Source organism: Notechis scutatus, chromosome 9 (genome assembly GCF_049901735.1).
Source record: "Notechis scutatus isolate UNSWTSFEM ecotype Mainland chromosome 9, rNotScu1.2, whole genome shotgun sequence".
NCBI lineage: Eukaryota > Metazoa > Chordata > Lepidosauria > Squamata > Elapidae > Notechis > Notechis scutatus.
This window is the reverse complement of record NC_142017.1, coordinates 19,318,818-19,340,868: the sequence shown is the minus strand read 5'-3', so window position 1 is coordinate 19,340,868 and position 22,051 is coordinate 19,318,818. Positions and strand designations below refer to the sequence as shown.

At 42.0% G+C, this 22,051-nt stretch overlaps 1 protein-coding gene across 2 annotated transcripts in view; it reads left to right on the top strand.

The window, feature by feature from the left end:
- The window catches only part of NECAB2 (N-terminal EF-hand calcium binding protein 2), a 186,756-nt gene that overhangs the window by 5,722 nt on the left and 158,983 nt on the right, over window positions 1-22,051 (top strand). For both annotated transcript variants that reach the window (XM_087971738.1, XM_087971737.1), the window contains exon 2: window positions 9,469-9,493. In XM_087971738.1, the coding sequence (XP_087827864.1) occupies window positions 9,469-9,493 (25 nt within the window). The remainder of the gene's footprint in view (window positions 1-9,468; window positions 9,494-22,051) is intronic.

Genomic DNA, 22,051 nt, shown 5'->3' with positions numbered 1-22,051 from the left:
TAGTCCTTGACTTACGGCCATTTGTTTGAAGTTACAACGGTGCTGAAAAAAGTGACTCATGACCAATCCTCGCACTTATGACAGTTGCAGCATTCCCCCTGGTCATATGATCAAGATTTGGGATCTCAACAACCGGTATGTATTTACAATGATTGCCTTTGTGACTGGCCTGACCTAATAAGAACATTCATTGAAGGAAGCCAAATTTCGTTGCACAAAAGAGCTCATCAAATTGGGTATAGTTCACTTAATGACCGCCACATTTAGCAATGGAAGTTCCAGTTCCACTTGCGGTTGTCTCATAGGTGATGAGGCATCTCAATTATTCTGGATATTTGTGTTGTTTTTCTGCTTCTGTGATGCAGTGTCGGTCTCCGGTGAGAATAGCATTTCTCAAAGCAACAGTCAAGAACAGTGTAACATTTAAGTGAGCCTCTTTTAGTGAAAGGCTAGAAGTGGTGCAGAAAATGTGCAGAATTAAAATGAGATTGTCAAAAGCAGTGCATTGCTGAATTTGGCCCACCTTGTTTTCAAATACCCTGTTTCCCCAAAAATGCAACCTACCCTGAAAGTAAGTCCTAGCTTGATTTTTACACATGCACCCAATATAAGCCCTACCCCGCAAAATAAGCCCTAATTAAGATCCCGCTCAATCCAGAATGCACGAGAAAAAATTAAGCTAGGGTGGGGATCGGGGAGTGGAGCTGCCCTACTACTTACCTTTGGACAGTTGTAGCCAGGCCTTGCACACCACGACACTTGCCTTGCCGGTCCATTTCTTCTGCAGCCAGCAAGGCTGGCAAGGCTTTCCTGAAGGCCTCTGTGGCGGATAACAAAGTTCAGGATCGATCCTATCGGCGGCAGGGGCCTTCAGGAAAGCCTTGCTGGCTGCAGAAGAAGAAGTTCCTGAAGGCCTCTGACAGCAAAAAGGAGGCCAGGGGTGACGCGTGCAAGTATGGTTAGCCAGTGGATGACTTCCCCCGAAAATAAGACCTGGTGCCTGTTTTGGTGGGGGGAAAAACCAAGACGGGGTCTTATTTTGGGGGAAACACGGGTACAGGGTTGTTGTTTTCACCCTCTCTACACTTAATGTCAGATGTTCTCTCTGGTTTTGTTTAGATCAGGGGTGTCCAACCTTGGCAACTTTAAGACTTGTGGACTTCAACTCCCAGAGTTCTGGGAGTTGAAGTCCACAAGTCTTAAAGTTACCAAGGTTGGACACCCCTGGTTTAGATGGTGTTTTACCAAGTGTTAGTTGAGTCTAAATATTAAGGAGAGAGAGAGAGAGAGACTAAGGAGAGAGGAGAAAAAACGTGTTTGTTGATTTATCTTTGGGGAGCCGTTGTGGGGGTAGGTGATAACAAATGAGTGATTGCTCTTCTAAATTTATGCTACCAGTCCTGAAATATTTTCCCCGATGAAAGTAGACCTGTTCAGTTCACTTCAATCTTTATTACAGTCACGGAGCAGCAGAAAAAAAAATTAAACATTAAAATAAAACAGAACAGAACCAAACAGAACAAGGCATAGTAGAACATAGAACATAGAATCCTAGGGCCAGAAGGGACCTTGGAGGTCACCTAGTCCAGCCTCCTGCCCAAGATAGGACAACTTATACAAGCCCAATGAAATGCTTGTCCAGAGTTTAAGTTATAGGGCAGGTATAAAGTTGAATAAGCAGTCCTTGACTTAAGCTACAGTTGATCCCAAAATCTCTGCTGTTAAGTGTAGCAATTGTTAAATGGGTTTTGCCCCATTTTATGACCTTTCTTGCTACAGTCGTTAAGTGAATCACTGCAGCTGTTAAGTTAGTAACCCAGTTGTTAAGTGAACCTGGCTCCCCATGAACTTTGCTTGACAGAAGGTCAAAAAAGGGGATCACATGACTCTGGGATGCTGGGACAGTCATAAGTGTGAGGCAGTTGCCATGCGTCTGAATTTTGGTCACATGATCCTGTGGATGCTGTAGAGGTCATAACTGTGAAAAATGGTCATAAGTCACATTTTTCAGTGCCATTGTAACTTTGAACGGTCTCTAAACAAACTAGTGCAAATTGAGAACAACTTCTTCTTCTTCTTCTTCTTCTTCTTCTTCTTCTTCTTCTTCTTCTTCTTCTTCTTCTTCTTCTTCTTCTTCTTCTTCTTCTTCTTCTTCTTCTTCTTCTTCTTCTCTTCTTCTTCTTCTTCTTCTTCTACTACTACTACTACTACTACTACTACTACTACTACTACTACTACTACTACTACTACTATATCCATCATCGCATGTTGGCAATCCTATTTTTATCAACAGCTGCACAAAAAAGGGCTGCTGAATTTTGTCCAAACCAGCCCCTTAGATTTTGAAGCCACCGTGTTCTTCTTCTGCCTGGACCTCATTGGCCTTCAATTTTTCCCTGGAGGTTCAAGTGGAGGGTGTCGTATTTTCTGGGTGTCACATCCACATGTCCAAAATATTCTAACTTGAGAACTATTGTAATATTAATATACTACAAACGAAGGTGAAATCAACAGGCAACCAAAGTCTGTCTAATTTTACTGTCAGCGTAACAAAATGTAGCTATGTTCAGAGAGACTGAATCACCCTGATCTGACAATAATAATTTTACATAAAAATGATCAGAGTTTCTGGGATATTTAATCAGGTGAGGTGTTATAAGATGAGTCCATTAGTTCCTATAGAAGGAGCGACCTGCCCTATTTTAGTACAGTATTATTATTATTATTATTATTATTATTATTATTATTATTATTATTATTATTATTATTATTTTATTTTATTTTATTATTTTATTTTATTTTATTTTATTTTATTTTATTTTATTTTATTTTATTTTATTTTATTATTTTATTTTATTATTTTATTTTATTTTTTTATTTTTAGTATTTAGTATTTTAGTACATTTTTGAAGTGGGGTGGGTGCAGAGATGGTATTCAGCAGGTTCTGACCAGTTCTGGAGAACCAGGAGCAGAAATTTTAAGTAGTTTGGAGAACCGGCCAATCCCACCTCTGACTGGCCCCGCCCCCATCTCTTCTCCACTTCCTGAGTGCCAGCTGATTGGCTGGGTCTCCTTTGGTTGCCCTGCACAGGAGAACAGAGCTGGAAAGCAGGTTAGTGGGGTGGGGAGGGAAGGGGGATTTTGCAGTATACCCTTCCCCTGTCACGCTCACCAAGCCACGCCACACCTGCCAAGCCACACCACACCCACCAAGCCACGCCCACAGAACCGGTAGTAAAAAAGAATTGAATACCACCACAGGATGGGTGGGGTTGACATGCCTAACAATGCAGGGGAGATCTTAGTGCAAAGCAGATTTCAGGCCAGGACGAGGCGTGAGATGAATTGCATGAATTTGGTTCTTCATAAAAGGGACATTTCAGATTGTGTTTAATTTGGGGTTAGATTGTGTTTAGATTGTGTTTGATCCCATCAGACACTCCTCTCCAAGTGCAAGGCAACATGTCCTTGATTATCTGAGAAAGAATGTTGTTGAGTCTTCATCTTTCAACTCTCCATGAAATCCCCCCTCTCAAATTCCCAGGCGCTAAATGTGGCAGCCTCAAAGTTTCCAAGCAAAATATGACTTCCAAGGCTGACAAACACTTTATTGGATACATCATATTGGCACAAACTGGTGAAAGCCAACTCTGGAATTTCCATGGCTTTCACCTAATTAATAGGAAACGTTTCTCCTCCCTCCCCCAAGTCACTGGTCATGCTGTCCAATCCAGGTGCTGGCCGGTTGCTGGGTTACTTGCTTCTCCTCTGGCCAGCCTCCTGTGAGCATGTCCTTGGTTCCCACAGGAAAACTTTCTTGTTCTGGCTACAAAACCCCATCTAACTATTTTCCCCCCTCCCTCTGTTGTGTGGCAACCCTAGGAGCCTCCAAGATGGCTTCATCCAAGCTCACTTCAGGGTTGCTACCAAGGATGGGAATTAGGTTAGTGCTGTTTCAAGAGGTTTTTTTTTGCAATCAAATGGCTAAAAGCAAAGTGTGGAAGGCAAGCCTTGGGAATTAAAATCCTCCTTGCCCAGGCGCCATCCGAAGGGATTAGAACTACGAGCCCCAGATTCTTAAATCAGCCAGTTATGGAATTTATTAGGTCTGTTTTTTTCCCTCCCTGTTTTGACTGCCTATTTATTCCAATCCATTTTTTGTGGCATTAGCTGCCTTATAGGTGGGCAATTAAATTGTGTCTTAACAGCTGGCGTTCCTTGCCCAGCGGACTTCAAATGCAGCAGCCTTTTGTTGATTCCTATTTCAGATTTGCCCTGTTAGCAGCGCACTTCAGAGGCTGGTTTGAGCTGCCATGTTCTTTTTAATGCTAACTTCGCCCCGATTCAAGCATCGCTCGAGGTGTATTTAAAAGGCAGAAACCAACACGACTGGTCTCTGGGATAGTATTGCTGAGATAATCTTGCTTTTTGATCCTGTATGTTTCCCTCTTTTTTCTTTTTCTTGCATCCCTGTTTCTTTTGAGTTATGACCCAGAAAATAAAGTCTTTCGCTCTCCAGCTGAACAAAAGCTATTTATATGACAGCCTTTTTCATCCTGTTGACGTTGTGGTCTCTTGTGGTTGTTTAATCAGGTGTGCTCTGTAGCTCGAATGAATGAGCTCAAGACGGAATAATATGGGTGTAATTATGTATATATATGTACACACACACATCAACACCACCCCCTACACACATACTTCTTGACATTTTGAATGAAAATGCAAAACAATTTAAATTTCCAATACCTTTTAATTCTAGTGTGAGACTAGAAGCAAATTGCCTATGGATAGTGCCAGTTAGGTGTGTTTTAAATTGGATTGTTGTGCAGTAAAATGTTTATATAATGGCTATATGCAAAAAAATGTTTTCTTCAATTGCTTGTTGGAATAAGAGAAGGGGAGCAAGTTGCTTTCTTTTCTTCCTGATCACAGTTCTCTCTCTTTCTCTCTCTCTCTCTCTCCCTCCCTTCCTCCCTCCTATCTATCTATGTATCCATCTCTATCTATCCATCCATCCATCCACCTCTCTCTCTCATCTATCTATTTATCTATCTATCTATCTATCTATCTATCTATCTATCTATCTATCTATCTATCTATCTATCTATCTATCTATCCATCTGTCCATCTCTCATCCATCCATCCGTCTCTCATCCATCCATCCGTCCGTCCATCTGTCCGTCCATCCGTCCATCTGTCTGTCTGTCTGTCTGTCTATCTGTCCGTCCATCCGTCCATCCATCCATCCATCCATCCATCCATCCATCCATCCATCCATCCATCCATCTCCCCCTCTCATCTATCTAGCTATCTAGCTATTCATCCCTCCATCTCTCTATCTACATCTCTCTCTCTCTATCTCTCTCTCCCCCTACCTACCTACCATCTCTCCCTTCCCCTCTCCCCTCTTGCTATCTCACTCTATATCTGTCTAAAGTATATGAAAGAAAGTCAAAATAATCCTCTCGATTCTGTTGGATATAAGAGAAGAACTCAGTCAGCCTTCACAATAATGGCTCCTGCAGCAACGAAGGAGCATTCAGGAATCCTTGCCAGGTGCTTCATGGCCTGGCCAAGCTTGATGGGCTATGCTTCTTTTCACTTTTATTTCTTCCTTCCCTCTACCCATCCATCCATCCATCCATCCATTCATTCATTCATTATGCATTTGATATGGTACCCAACTCCAATAATTCTGGGTGGCCCAGAACCATCGTTGGGGAAATTTCAGCTGGTGCACTCTAATGAGTCTGGTTTTTTTAAAAAAATAATCATAATAATAATTTAAGTTAGCCATGATTTTCACGAATTGTACTTCCAACCCATCTGGAGGATTGCCTCTTCTGCAGTGTGGATTGCCTCCATCTCTTAAGTGGTTTTTTTGAACTGATTTTTGTTGTTGTTGTCATTTACTGTATTTGTCTCCAGATATTATTTCCACAAGATGTCTCCTATTATTTGTATGTGTGTTTGTGTGTCACCCCCTCTCCTTCCCTTGGTTCTGCTTCTGCTTGGTTTGGCTTCAATTTATCTCCGTCCCATGCAGAGAAAAAGATGGTATCTCTTTTACTGTCCTACATTAATTATACAAGCATTGTGGGTTCACAGGGATCAGCTTTGCTGACACATCCTCTTTTTTAATATCGGAGTATCAAATCTAATTTTATTGTGTGTTCTGTTGGCAACCTCACCCTTGGCTTTGGGCTCAGCGTTTCTAACTCCCCCAGGCTTGGTCCTTAATAAACGCTTCTTTGTTTCGTTCATTACTCCACCAATCTATTCCCCCCCGCAACAAACTAGGAAATATCTTGTAAGCTTCAGATCCTCACCGGTGCAATTCAAATATCTTGGTCAGATTTCCCCCTTTTTCCCTGGCTGTTCATCGGGCGTCTGTTACGGGAACAGCTGCTAAACGTCTTAGGAAGGGAAGATGGTGAAGAACAACAGTTCAAGTTAAAAAAATGGTGACCCTCGCTTGGCACTCAGTGGTGTTTCTCCCGGGGGGGCGGGGGAACGGCAGCCCAGGAGACTTTGCACCAAAGAAAAGCCCTTTGGAGGTTTTCAAGAAAAGTTTGGACACCCATTGGTCCAGGATGGTAGGAAGACCATCCTTAGGCCTTAGGCAAGGGGGTTGGACTAGAAGACCTCCAAGGTCCCTTCCAGCGCTAGGATTCTATGCTTCTTGGTGCTCTCTGAAGTTAGGTGTTTTCTTGTAGACATTTCATTACCCAGTCTAGGTAACATGATCGGTGCACTGCAATGAAGCATTTGCAAGAAAACAACCAAACTTAGAGACTGCCAAGGACCCCACAGTTCTCCTCCACCACCTCCTCCTCTTCCTTCTCACAAACCCCACCCTCTTCTAGCACTGATCATGCTACCGAGCTGGATCATGAAACATCTGCAAGAAAACAGCCAAACTTAGAGAGCACGAAGGACCTCACAGTTCTCTTCCTTCTCCTTCCCCTTCCCCTTCTCCTCTCCTCCTCCTCTTCCGCCTCCCTGCCCCAAGTTCCATTACCTAGTTTGGACAACAAAACATCTGCAAGAAAACAGCTAAGCTCAGAGAGTAGCAAGGACCCCCTCATGTCAACCCCGAGCTACAAATATTCTCCTTCATTAATTCTTTCCCACTGCTAGTCATCTCATTAGATGTGGCAGAATAAGCGTAATATCAATGCCGTGAATCAAGGAGAGTGTCCTGACCCAAACCTTGTTCCAAGGAAACAAACATGAAACAGAGGTAACAGCAAAACCTTTTAATGATTCTTTACGAATTCTGTTCCTTCCCGGTTAAAAGGCTGTTTCAAATTAATTGTCTCTGATAAGAACAGGCCTTGCCAAGGTTGTGCAAGGCTGCCAAGAACACCAGATAAAATTGCCAAGAAATATTTCAAACAGAAAGAGTCTCCAAACACCAACCAAGAGAGTCCGAATGTCCACAAGGCTTGAGTGCAAAAACTTCTTTGCTTCCTGCAAAGAACTCCGGTTTCTCAGCTAGCTTTTATCTCGTGAGGGAGGGGCCATTACCTTGCAGCCTTACTCCCAAGTCTCGCATGCTGCAGCAGCTGCTCTTTCCTTCAAGCAGCCCTACATGCATGCATGCTGGGCACAGGCTCCTCAGGGGCCTCTTCCTCACTGCTGCCAGCCTCCATAATCTCCAAAGGCAGCATTCCACTCCCTGATGGTCCTGGCCCCATCCCTGCGTCACATGCAGGCCCCTCATCTGAGTCCTCGCTCTCCAAAACCTCAGCCGTCTGCACCTGCTGCCGGCAAACCATGACAGCCAGGAAATGGGTCCTTTTCTTTTGTGGCCCCTGTCCTTTGGATATGATTTCCATGGGGAACAGGTTGGCCCTGACCCTGCTTGTGTTTTGCAAAACCCTGAAGACATGGCTGCGATCCTGAGCATGGACATCTAGGGTAATTTAGGGCCTCTAATATGGTTATTTAAATCCTGGTTTTTTTTTAAATAATAAGATTTTTATTTTTCAGCTTCAAAAATACATACATTCCATTTTTTTCTCAAGCAGCCGGGCACAAGGAGTTTTTCACCGTTTACAACTTTACAACCATTTACAACCCTTTACAACTTCTTCACATTCACATTAATATTATTTCTCTAAACTTAGAATTAAGATACATCAAACAGCTAAACATTATACAACTCTTCTAGTGATAGTACCATATTAACATTACATCTAATTATTTTTGTCCTAGATATATTAACAATTCTCATCTTATGGCTATCTCTATCTTATCTTATTTTCTATTCTTCTTCATTCTTCTTCATTACCAAATTCCTTTTTTATTCTCTAACCATTGATAATATGTTTCCCGTATCATACAGTTTTCAGTTTGCTCTTTCTCCTTGATTGCTATTGTTAATCTGTTCATCTCGGCGCAGTCTAATATTTTCCTAATTATCTCCCCATCTGTGGGGATCTCCTCACCTTTCCAATGTTGTGCAAATACCATTCAAGCTGCAGTTTGAACGTGAATAATTAAAAATACATTTTCTCTTTGTTATACATTTCAGGGAGAATCCCCAACAGAAATATTTCTGGATTTAACTCAATACGTCGTTTTATCATCTCTTCCAACCTTGTCTTTATTTTCATTCAATATTTCTTTGCTTCTCCGCATGTCTACCACATATGATAGTAGGATCTGGTGACATTTCCAACATTAGGCTGATTTGTCTTTAAACATGTTTGCCAACCGCGCCAGTCCAAAATGCCATCTGTAAAACATCTTATACAAATTCTCTTTATATGCCATTGATATTGTTAATCTGTAATTCCTGTCCCACAATTTCTGCTGTTATCTAATTCCTGTTTGTTGGGTTTTTATCCTGGTTGCCAGGTGGTCCTTGAGTTTTGACCATAACTGAGGCTGGCAAGTATGTTCCTAAGGTTGTAAAATACTGTAGTAGATCATCACATGACTGAACCTGACTCTACAACCTTTTGTGTGATTGCTTGTACATTAAGACTACCATATTTCACTTCATTGCTTCTGTTTTTAATTGCTGTTAGATGCTCCGAATCACCAAGTTTGGGGGTGGTGGAATGTATGGTCATAAAAATCAAAATAAACAAATAAATATGCCAAAGAATATTCCCAGCCACTGTAGTTTCTCCATTGTGTTTTATAGTTTGGTGCAGGCGAGGGTACCCAACCGAATTGGCTTGTTCAACAAGCTATGATTAATACAATTGTGGCTTAAAAGCAAAGTGTGAACAAGACCTCATCTTCCTGCAAAGCCAGATTTTTTTCCTTGTTTAATTAGGGCTTCATATGCTGTTTAGCTCTCCAGCCATTATAGTATGTAAATTAGGATTTGTGGCTAATCATGATATAAGAATTCAACTAGTGGGCTTAATCCATACAAAAATAAGTATTGGTTTGAACTGTAGTGACCAAGTTATAATGAAATAATAAATATATCTCTTTTTTACTTCTAGATCTTCAGACGAGCAGACAAAAATGGTGAGTTGCTCCCTCCCTTCCTTCTCTTCCTTCCTTCCTTCCTTCCTTCCTTCCTTCCTTCCTTCCTTCCTTCCTTCCTTCCTTCCTTCCTTCCTTCCTTCTCTTCCGTCCTTCCTTTTTTTGATATTGTATTGCTGAAAAGATAAATGTATTTTTTTAACTGGAGACCCCTGCATTGAAAAAAAGATTATTGTTATTGTTGTTATTATCATCATTATTATTATTAATACGTGATTTTCACAAAGAAGGAGAAGGCTCCAAATGTTTTATCAGTACCTTTCTTTGCAAAAAAAAAAAAAAAAAATTATACAGTAAATCATTAAATCAGTAAATCTCTCCCATCAAAACTCCAGAAGAGAGTAATTCTAAGACTGTTCAGCCATCAAGAATATTAGTCTTGATGGCTCTACAGTCTTAGAATTACTCTCCTTTTTCCTTTTGCCAAGAACTAAGAAACAAATGCAGGTCATCCTCAACTTATTACCATAATGGAGACTGCCCATTGCGGTCCTAAAGTGGATTGTCACATGACTGTAAACTATTTTTACAAGTTTTTCAGTGGTAGTCATTAAGTGGTTAAGTAAGACTGGACAGCCACTTGTCTAAAACGTTATAGGCTCTCCTGCTTGTACAGGGAGTTTAGAATAGAATAAAGTTGGAAGGGACCTTGGAGGTCTTCTAGACCAGCCGCCTTCTCAAGCAGGAGAACCTATACTATTTCAGATAGGTAGCTGTCCAGTCTCATTGTTACACAAGGAACCAATGCAGTCAATGTTCCTTGTATTGCATGTGTGTGTGTTCTCTCTCTCTCTCTCTGCCTCCCTCTCTCTTTTACTACCACAGCATACCCTCCTGTCATAAACCAAACCTACCATCCTTCCTAATGGACCCATGTTTTGCTGTTTAATTTATGCAGTGGGAGAGCGTGAAAATAATTCTAAATGTTGTTTATTTGGGCCTGGGAGTTGCACTTTATTTGTGTAGAGTATAACTTCCTTAGACAATAATTTGGAGGAAAAGATTGTGGAATATGGAGAGATGGTTCTGAGTCTAAGATGAGAGGCAGCTGTAGTTTTTTTTTTAAAAAAAAAGCACATGAAGTGAAAAAGGAAGAAAAGTTATACAGATACTCCTTATGACCACAATTGAGTCTGACATTTCTGTTGCTAAGTGAGACAATTGTTAGGTGAATTTTGCCCCATTTTATGCCACAGTTGCTAAGTGAATCACTTCAGTTGTTAAGTTAGTAATATGGTTGTTAAGGGATACAGTGGCTCAGTGGCTAAGACGCTGAGCTTGTCGATCAGAAAGGTCGGCAGTTTGGTGGTTTGAATCCCTAGCGCCGCGTAACGGAGTGAGCTCCCGTTCCTTGTCCCAGCTTCTGCCAACCTAGCAGTTTGAAAGCACGTAAAAAATGCTAGTAGAAAAATAGGGACCCTTTTGGTGGGAAGGCAACAGCGTTCCGTGAGCCTTCAAAGGTCTTCAAAGGTATTTAGTCCTGCCGGCCACATGACCACGGAGACGTCTTCGGACAGCGCTGGCTCTTCGGCTTTGAAACGGAGATGAGCACCGCTCTCTAAGAGCCAGAAAAGATATGTGTGAGGGGAACCTTTACTTTTACCTATGGTTGTTAAGTGAATCTGGCTTCCCCATTGACTTTGCTTGTCAGAAAAAGGGGATCATGTACCCTGCAACCGTCATAAATATGAGTCAGTTGCCAAGTGCCTTGAATTTTGATCATGTGACCATGAGGATGCTGTAATGGTCACAAGTGTGAAAAACAGTACTTTTTTTCAGTGTCATTATAACTTGGAACAGCCTTTAAACTATTCAAGGACTTCCTGGACTGTAGTAACGTTTTCTGCCCTTTTTAATATCAAGCAGCAGCCATCTTATTTCCCCCCGCCCACCCTGGTTGACATTGTTTGTTCTATATTAACATACTTGGAATACTCTCTCCTGATTGGTCCAGATACGCTGTACAGTGATTGGTTCGAATAACCTATTTGGATTGGTTCACTAAGAATCGCCCGCGATTGGCCCGGCCGATCGCGGGAGATTCAAAGAGCCGTCATTGGCTGCGGGCCGCAAGCGATCCCTATAAGAAGGGTTGCCGCGGCTCTGAGGTCAAGCACAAAACTTAACAAAGAAATAAAGAGCTGAAAGTCACATTGGTCTCGAGTCTCTTGCCCCGCGATCTAACATTGTTAATCCCCAAATAAATAATTATTCCCTTCTAAACTGCACTGAGTCAAACTTCAGCTTAAGTCCTGGTTCCAGTTCTCAACCCCAGGGCTCTTTAGATACTGTTTAGAGAAGAGCAAGAAAGAGTTGAGAGTTGGGAAGAATTTAGGATGTTGACTTTTGCAAAGAAGAGGCTTTGAGAGGGAGTTATGCAGGCAGTCTTTAAATACCTGAAATAGAATCCTACAGTTAAAAAAAGAGTAAAGGATTATTTTAGAACCGAATATTTGTAGCTCAGACTTGAGATGTAGAATCCTTGGTGCTTTCAGAGCTTGGTGGTTTTCTTGCAGAAATTTTAGTACCAAACTAGGCAACATTATCAATTCTATCCCAAAGGTGTTTTTTTTTTCAGGAGGCCACTGAACTTTCTGGTTGGTTTGTTTTTTGAAGACATTTCACTTCTCATCTAAGAAGCTTCTTCAGCTTCTTTCTCCGAAGAAGCTTCTTGGAGGAGAAGCGAATCATCTTCCAAGAAAAACCAGAAAATCTGTTGGCCTCTTGGAAAAAAATCACCTTTGGGACAACCTTGATCTGGAGGACTGAGAATCACCATAGACATCATCGATGCTAGAAGGGAGTGGGGTGCAAAGTGATGGCGTTACCTACCTTGATAATGAAACACCTGCAAGGAAACCATCAAGCTCAGACAGTACCAAGGACCCCACACAGATTATTTTCTTTAATATCTCAAATTACAGGTCATAAATTTTGTTCATTTGTAGCCTCATTTGTAGTCCGTTTCCTCCTGGAATTTTAGCCCATTTGCAAATGGCCCCTGATGGCCTGGAATCCATTGATTCAGACTGAACGTCAGGAAAAATTTCCTAACAGTATGAACAGTTTCATAATGCTTCAGAATTAAAGATGTTTTGTCCTTTGTACCAACTGAACATAAAAGAGACTCTGCTGCTTGCTAAAATAGTCTAACTTTTCTTTTCGGCTTTTGATAAAAGAAGGCGGCCTGTTTAAGAAGGCCATTTGTTCGAGCTAATATGGCTCTTAAAAGCGTTTGGTTTTTTTTAAGGCTAGCACAGAATGAACCGATGGTTGAAATCCTGTGCTACGGAGAGGTTCTTTTGAATAATTTTCAATGGATGCTCAGCCCTAGAGAATTGCACCCATGTTCCAAAATGATGATGGACTTTGTGATATGTTCATGCAGAAGTTGGACACGCATTTATCAGAGTAGGTTTAAATTCTAATGAGTAGGTTTGTTTATTTGTATTGGAAGCATCACAATTAAAATAAGGCATGCTGTGTATGACATAAACATTAAACTATAAAATACAAGATTAAAATAGGCACAATTTAAACAGATCTTTCTCAGAAACTAGTAAGAGTAGAATAGAATAGAATAGAATAGAACAGAATAGAATAGAATAGAAGCTGGAAGGGACCTTGGAGGTCTTCTAGTCCACCCCCACCCCCACTCAAGCAGGAGACTCTATACCATTCTAGACAAGTGGCTGTCTAGTCTCTTCTTAAAAACCTCCATTAATTATGTTCTGTCACGCTGCCATGAGGTCAAGTGTACACTGATTGGCACACAAAGGGCAGGTATTGTCTGCACGTCACCACAATCACAAAGAATGGTAGCTACCAAATCGCCCCATTTGCTCAGAGTGTCTTGTCAACTTGTTGTACCCGTGTGTGGTCTATTCAACAATTTCCATACTTCCCAGCTTTCACCTGACCCAGGTGCCAGCCCCTCTGTTGGCTCCATCCAGTGTTGGTTCTTGGTAGGGCTTCCCTGGGTCCTAGAAGAATCCATGGAGAGTAGAAGATGAAAATGATAGTAGAAGATAGTAGAAGGATCTTCTACTATCCATAAGCAGTAGAAGGTGATTGATAATTTCAGTGTCCTCTTCCAAGTCTAGGATTCCAGGGTTTAAAATGCCACATGCTCTCATGCCCCTCCTTCTATAAAGGGGAGCATGATGGCTCGGTAGTTAAAGACAATGAGCTCGAACCCCGGTTTGAGGCCCGAATGCCACATGACAGGGTGAGCTCCCACTCTCGCTTCAGCTCCTCCCTATCTAGCAGTTTGAAAGCATGTGAATACGAGTAGATAAATAGGTACCACTTTCGTGGGAAGGTAGCATCATTCTGAGCATGTAATCATGCTGGTCACATGACCTTGGAAATTGTCTTTGGGCAATGCTGACTCCCTCGACTAGGAAATGGAGATGAGCACCACCTCCAGAAGTGGCATTCAGCAGGTTCTGACCAGTTCTGGAGAACCGGTAGTGGAAATTTGGAGTAGTTCAAAGAACTGGCAAATACCACCTCTGACCGCCCCTGCCTCTTTCTCCACCTCCCATTGAGTCCCAGTTGGTTGGCTGGGTAACCTTTGATTGCCCTGCACAGGAGAATGTCATGCCCACCAAGCCATGCCACACCCAGCAAGCCACGCCCACAAAACTGGAAGTAAAAAAACATTGAATCCCACCGCTGACCACTTCCTAGAATCTGACACAACTGGATAGGGGAAACTTTTACCTTACTTCTGTAGAAACAGTGCAGCATTAATTTTTGTCATAATTTTAAATTAAGTTTCACTATAAGATAAAAATGACAAAAAAAATTAAGAGAACGAAAAGAGGGAAAGAGAAAAGTGCAGAGACACACAGAGAGAATGAAAAACTGACTTTTTTTTCAGTACAATAAAATACAAAAATAATATAAACTTTTGTTTTACGTTTCATAACATTTCAAGCTATTTCTGTAATTACAAAATTGTTCTATTCATCCAAACCTAAAATCAAAGTTTCATTATTTTTTTTTAGTTTCGAGCAAAATGTTCAGCAAGCGGTTTCCAAGCAGGAAACAAAACTAAATAATTTCTTCTCTTTGAGTAAAACAGTTTTTCCATCTCCACTAACTGCAAAAAATCCCCACAAAAAGAAAAAGAAAAAAAATGCAGGATTAGAAACTAAACTGTGCATATATCAGTAGTTTACCCAGGTAATAGCAATAGCACTTAGACTTAGTGCTATTGCTCATTTTACCCACCTTGGAAGGATGGAAGGCTGAGTCAGCCTTGAGCTGGTCAGGATCGAACTGCTGGCAGTTGGCAGAGTTAGCCTGCAATACTGCATTATAACCAGAAGGAAGGAAGGAAGGAAGGAAGGAAGGAAGGAAGGAAGGAAGGAAGCAAGGAAGGAAGGAAGGAAGGAAGGAAAGAAGGAAAGGCAATAAAGAAAAAAGGAAAAGAAATAGCACTTAGACTTGTATACTGCTTCACAGTATTTTGTAGCCCTCTCTAAATGGTTTACAGAGTCAGCATATTGTCCCCCAACAATCTGGGTCCTCATTTTTACCCACCTCAGAAAGATGGAGGGCTGAGTCAACCTTGTGCTGGTCAGTCAGCAGAGTTAGCCTACAATAATGAATTCTAACCACTATGCCACCACTCAGAAATTATTGTGTATTATCACAATCATAATTAAATAGGGAGATTTAAGCTGCCAGTTAATAGCATTTTAGAGTGTTGAAATCCGACGTTGTCAGTCCTAACAGCCCCAGAAGGAAAGAAAAGAGGGAAAAAGACTGTGAACGTGTTGTGACAGCAACCACATGTAGTTGAAGACATTTTGCCAAAGGAAATATACAGCTTTCCAATTATGCAACTATGGACACAGCTGTGATTTATTCGTAAATGTAAAGGAAAGTGAAGAAGTTTCTTATTTGCATTATGCAATGATTGCTTTTCCTTATCTGGCTTTCTTAGAAACTGTCCGCTTTGAGTTATTTAGAGTAGTGATTTTCTAACTTGGAAACTTTAACTTCAAGTCCCAAATTTCCCCAGCCAACACATCAATTAAAGTTTAATACTAAATTGGCACTAGATAAGGATCAATAGAATTCAAGAAGTATTTGGACTTGGACCAGAGGTAGTATTCAGCAGGTTCTGACCAATTCTGGAGTATCGGTAGCGGAAATTTTGAGGAGTTCGGAGAACCGGAAAATCCCACCTCTAACTGGCCCGGCCCCCATCTCTTCTCTGCCTCCCATTGAGTCCCAGCTGATCAGCTGGGTCTTCTTTGGTTCCCCTGCACAAGAGGACAGAGCTGGAAAGCAGGTTAGTGGGATGGGGAGGGAAGGGGGATTTTGCAGTATCCTTCCCCTATCACGCCCATCAAGCCAAGCCACACCCATAGAACCGATAGTAAAAAGTTTTTGAATCCCACCACTGATTTGGACCATTTGTGGGAACATAACGATGTTAAGCTGATGACGCACTTAACCCTGCCTCCCCAGGGTTAAAGTTTTTGTTTGTTTGGCTGGTTGGTTATCTTACTTGATAGGGACTGCTATTGATAACCTGTGTTGTATATTTACAGAGCTGGGTAAAATGGCTTTTTGATCACTAAATGAATGGTTGTAAGTCAAGGACTATCTGTTCTCATTTGAGTCCAGGAGGCACCGCTGTACGGAGGTGGCAACAGAATATGACCACAAACTAAATGCCCTCTTCATTCAGAGATTTGCCAATGGTCCATGAGACATATCTTTAAAACTCCAACTGGATTAGAGCAGGGGTGGGCTTCAAAATTTTTAGCAAAGGGACATCTCCCCAGTTGCTGGGTGGGTGGGGCCTAGTCGGCTTCCTGCACCATGGGTGGGTGGTGTTTTTGCTCTCCCAGGGCTCCGGAGGCTTTCTTTGAGCCTCCGGGAGGGCAAAAATGGCCTCTCGGGCTCCAGAGGTTCTCTGGAGGCCAGAAACGGGCCTGTTCCCAGCCTTCGGGAACTTCCAGGGGGCCTGTTTTTCGCTCTCCCCAAGGCTCCGTGCGCACCTTGCACTTACCTGCATCCAAAACGGGCCATGCGGGGACTTCTGGGAGGGGAAGGGCAGGGTGGGCGGGGCCAGCCAGGAGTGGGATTTGGGGTTTCTCCGAACTGCACAGAATCTTAGCTAGGGGGGCTCTCCTGAACCCCCACGAACCCCCCAGCAGCCCACCGCTGGATTAGAGACTAATTATATTGGTGATTTTTTTCCTCTCTCATTACATATGTGTGCAGTTACTTAGATCAGTGGCGAAAAGGTTGAGCAGGTCAACAGGAAAAAAGCTTTCTCTGGGTTTCTAAGGCTCATAAAACATAATTCCTAGGCAGGTGTCTTTGTTTTCCAATCTCAGGTTATTTAACAAGACCCTAAAAAAAAATTAAGGGATGGCACGGTGGCTCAGTGGTTAAGAGCTGGGATTGTCAATTGAAAAGCCGTCAGCCCAGGTTTGAAACCCAAGCGCCATGCAACAGGGTAGCTCCTGTCCTCACCTCACTCCTTCCCACCTAGCAGTGCAAATGTGTGTAGATAAATAGGTACCACTTCAGTGGGGAGGAAAGAGCGCTCCGTGATGTCATGCTGGTCACATGACCACAGAAGTGTCTTCAGACAGTGCTGGCTGAATGGCCTTGAAATGGAAACGAGAAGCACCCCGTATAGTTGGCAACGATCAGCAGAGTAAAATCCACAGGGACTTCTATACCTTTACCTCCTCTGAGTTTCTAAGGCTGATAGAACATAATTCCTAGGCAGGTGTGTTTGAGGTTATTTAAGAACATCGTAAAAATGTTAAATCTCTTTTGCCAAGCCATTTGTTACTGCCTATTTTAATGACTGCCGTTGATCTCCATTTGGGTTTTAATGGTATGGGTTTTGGTTTTAAAGAGGGTTGTAAATTGCTTTGAGTGCTGGGAGAGGCAGAAAGGCAGGAGAGATATATTGAAGAATAAATGAGTAAACAATCCAGGGGGCCATGGATTGACATGTCATTAGGTTTTATCTGGTGACCTCTAAAATGACAATTTGCACCAACAAATTAGGGCTCCATTAACCAATCAAAGGATAAAGTGTAAAAACGTTGCCAGGCACTTAAAAGCTTTTTACATGTTGCGCTTGCCAAATTTGCAGGAACACAGGACAAAGTTAACACCTGAAACCCTGTCCCAACGGATTCAGAACGCAACCAGCCATGATTTAATGGCTTCAGTTTGCAATTGTTGGGCTTCTCAATATTAAAATGAGTTTTGAAGAGTTAGCCGTGTGTTAGCTATATAATGCAGTATCCCTTGATAATTTTTGCTATTTAAGAGCCACCGTTGAGAAGGCTTGAAAGTTAATCACTGGTCATTTGCAAATTTGACTCTGCTCAAACAGATTTACTAGCTGGAAGATGGGCGATGGGATCTACATTTACATTTTGCCTTGATGTCGTATTGTTTGGGGCAAATTCTTTGATTTCCACATTCATTTGAAACCTATTCAAAATCACAATGGATGATACCCAGCGAGATAGTAATGAGCATTTCACACAAGGAGTGGGGAATCCACTTGTTCATATTTATTCTGGTTCTAGTCCCCATCGCTCTATCTAGGCCAGGGTGTCCAACCTTGGCAACTTTAAGACTTGTGGACTTCAACTCCCAGAATTCCTCAGCCAGCAAAGCTGGCTGAGGAATTCTGGGAGTTGAAGTCCACAAGTCTTAAAGTTGCCAAGGTTGGACACCCCTGATCTAGGCATTGAAATGTGCTTTAAAACTTTGACTTGTCACAATATTAGACAATATTCGTAACTACTTTTCTGGATTCTGAAGAGCTACTTCAAGCGTTGTGAAGATGCTCACAACTATTTCAGCTATAGATCGAGTTTATGGTGGTTTGCAAATTGCTTGGACTAAGATAGAATTAATTAAATGGTGTTTCCTATACTCCTGCACCTAGGATTGTAAATTCAAACTTGTAACTCTCTTGTAGTGTTTGTCTGATGGAACTGGGCATTCACTTCTAGCTCTGCAGAGAAGAATTAAACTCTGTCCTTTACAGTTGAGGGTGACCTGCCTTTTAAAGTCTCCTCATGTAAGGTAGCAATAGTCTTCTGGTCCAGTTTAAGGTATACTGGTGCACACCGTGATAGCAGAGGTGGTATTCAGCAGGTTCCGACCAGTTCTGGAGAACTGGTAGTGGAAATTTTGAGTAGTTCAGAGAACCAGCCAATACCACCTTTGACTGGCCTTGTCCCCATCTCTTCTCTGCCTCCCATTGAGTCCCAGTTGATTGGCTGGGTCTTCTTTGGTTGCCCTGCACAGGAGAACGGAGCTGGAAAGCAGGTTAGTGGGGTGGAGAGGGAACAGGGATTTTGCAGTAACCTTCCCCTGCTACGCCCTCCAAGCCACGCCCTCCAAGCCATGCCCACAGAACCGGTAGTAAAAAAATTTGAACCCCACCACGACTTGATGGCACAGCACCGGGCTATATCAAATAACACTGTACCAGAATTTGAATCTGCCCATTTTGTGCCCAGAGAGGTTCTGTTGTAGACATTTCCAGGTGCAAGATCAAAAATACCTACAGACACTTTTGGTGAGGGTCAAAAACATCTACAGTGCAGTAAACCATGTGCAGATCTGTACATTGGGGAAACAAAACAACCACTTCATAAATCGCATGGCATGACATAGGAGAACAAATTCATCAGTTCTAGACACAGCCGTCCATCTGCATTTAAAAGACACAGGGCACTCTTTTGAAGACAATAAAGTCCATATTTTGGACAAAGAGGATTGCTGGTTTGAAAGAGGGGTTAAAGAGGCCATCTGTGTCAGAATTGAACATCTGTTGAGGGAGGGTTACGACATCATCTATCTCCAGTCTACAACATGGTCCTTTCAGCAGTTCCAAGAAGGCTCCACATCCATTTGCATTACTCAGGTGACCCTGAGGACACAGACAAACCTCCAAGTGGCCTCAACAACTTCCTACAAGAATGCAAATGACCAGCTCTCTGCAAGGAGCATAAATCCTTCCAATCCTCACCATCCAATCAGAGCTGAAGACACTTCTTGGACGAGAACTGAAACATCTTCAAAGAAAAAACAGAAAGTCCACTTGCCTCTTGAAAAATGCACTTTTGGGACAACCATGACCTGGATGACAGAGAATCTCCAAAGACAAAATATCTACAGATACTTTTCATGGTTCTCACCACAAATTTTGCACAAAATAGTTGTGAGATTCCTGGGGTGTGAGCCAGATGACCCAGTTCCTCATTGATGGCCCCCATTTAATGGAATAATCTCCTTCTAGAGATATAGTTGACTCAACCTTGATGGTGTCAGTTCTGGACATCACACAAAAGAGATGTTATTGGAGGGGAGAAAGGTAGCCCTTGGTCTTCAATCATCACTTAGCAACCATTCAAAGTTACAACGGACCCTTCAAAAGGTATTTACACCTGCTCCAAAGTTCCAACAGCTGGCTCAGGAATTCTGGGAGTTGAAGTCATAAAGGGGCCACAGTTGCCCACCCCTGATCTGGATGCTTCCTACCTTTCCCAATTCTTCTTGCCTTTTTTTCAAGATGTATCCCAGTATAGTACTATTCATTGATCTGAAGGCCTCCCCTGTGTTGATATGCAGGGCTTAGAACCATTCTGTAGATATTTTGCTTCTCACCAAAAATATTTGTAGATGTTTTCCTTCTCACCAAAAGTATCTGTAGTTATTTTGATTGTCACAGTACCATTATAAGGTTCCCTTGTTTATTCTCTTCTATTTCTATTGCAAATTCTATTCTAGATCAGTTTCCTATTAATATAGAGTATCTTCCAATCTGCATGTATCCACAGGATAGCAGAGTTATACATAATAACTTAAGCCTACTTATTGAAAGAAAGCCAGAATATGATTCCTAAAGCTGCCCTGCAAAAGCCTTGGATATTTTATTTAACAAATCAAATACACATAATAAAGTAGTTGCATTGGTTGTTTTTTTTTAAGTAGAAGAGGATTAATACCCCAACATTCATTGCTGAAAACAAAAATGTTAACTAAAAGTAATTATTATAATCCCCATTAGACTGAGGCTATGAACGTGGATTTATGTATCTACACAATCTCTGCCAGGTGTTTTTGAGCAAGTCTATTTTGGTACTTGCAAATTATCCTGGAAATAGAGATGAGTGATTCTATTAATTCTGCTGGATGTAGAAATTTAATGCACAACTGGGCCACTTCTTAGCAGAACCTGAAATGAACAAAATTGTCATCTATCTACTGCACACCTGGCCAAAGTGAAGATGTGCCGTGGTTCCCAGCATGTGACAATTGGCAAAATCAGGCTGGATCTGATTTTAGCAGCTCTGCAACAAAGCAGAAAAAAAAAATCAAATACCCAGATTGCTAATGAACTCAAAGGCTTAAAAATAGCCAAGAACAAATCAGCTATTGTCAAAATTCATGCTAGCTAAACCATACTTTCCCTTTTAACTGTAAGAGGTTGGCTAAGCTGAGTTCACACCATGCTAAACAGCAGACTGACAATTCACATCCATATTCTCAGTGCATATTTTGTGATCCCAGAATTGTCTCTGGAGTAGGCAGAGCTGGTTATGGGTTGGGAAAGGGGTCGAGAGGGCCATGATGACAAAACTGGGTATCTTAAGCCTTTTAGGATTTGGCAGTGTTTCAGCCTGTCCTTCCTTCTCACCAAGTTCCTTTGGCTTCTTGGCCTTCAGATCTTTGAGGAACTCAAAGCTGATCTTGTGAAAAGTATGAGAGAGAAATTGAGGGAGGAAGGAAGGAGCCATTAAGGGATGACTTGGAGAAGATAATATAACTCCTTTCTGCCTTAGGACAGATTAATATCTTCTCCAAGTTGTCCCCATGGCTCCTTTCCTTCCTTCCTTCCTTCCTTCCTTCCTTCCTTCCTTCCTTCCTTCCTTCCTTCCTTCCTTCCTTCCTTCCTCCCTCCCTCCTGCCTCCCTCCCTCTCTCTCTCCCTCCCCGTTTTCCTTCCCTCCCTCCCTCCTTCCTTCCCTCCCTCCCTTCCCCTTTTGTTTCTCCTCCTACCCTCCCTTCTTCTATTCTCCTCCATCCTTTCTTCTTACTTTCCTTCTACTCTTCCCTCCCTCCCTTCCTCTATGGTCTCTCCTTCCACCCACTCTCCTTCCCTCCCTTCCTCTAATGCTTTTTACAGGGTCAGCTCTAAATCACTTTACAAGTTCAGAATCATGCAAGACCAGACAATCTATGGACAATTTATGCCTGTTGTTGAATTAGACTCTTCTACAAGGGCATATTGAGCAGGGGGTTGGACTAGAAGACCTCTAAAGTCCCTTCCAACCCTATTATTCTATGTTTTTTTTGAGAGGCTAAGAAAGAGCTCCTCCAGCCTAGGATTTTTCCAATTGGATTCCATGAAAAACTGAGGAATAAAAAAAACCACATGAACGAAACCTATTTTTTTTTTTAATAGAGAAGTGTTTCACAACCGTGGCAACTTAAAGTTGCGTGAACCTCAGCTCCCCAAATTCTC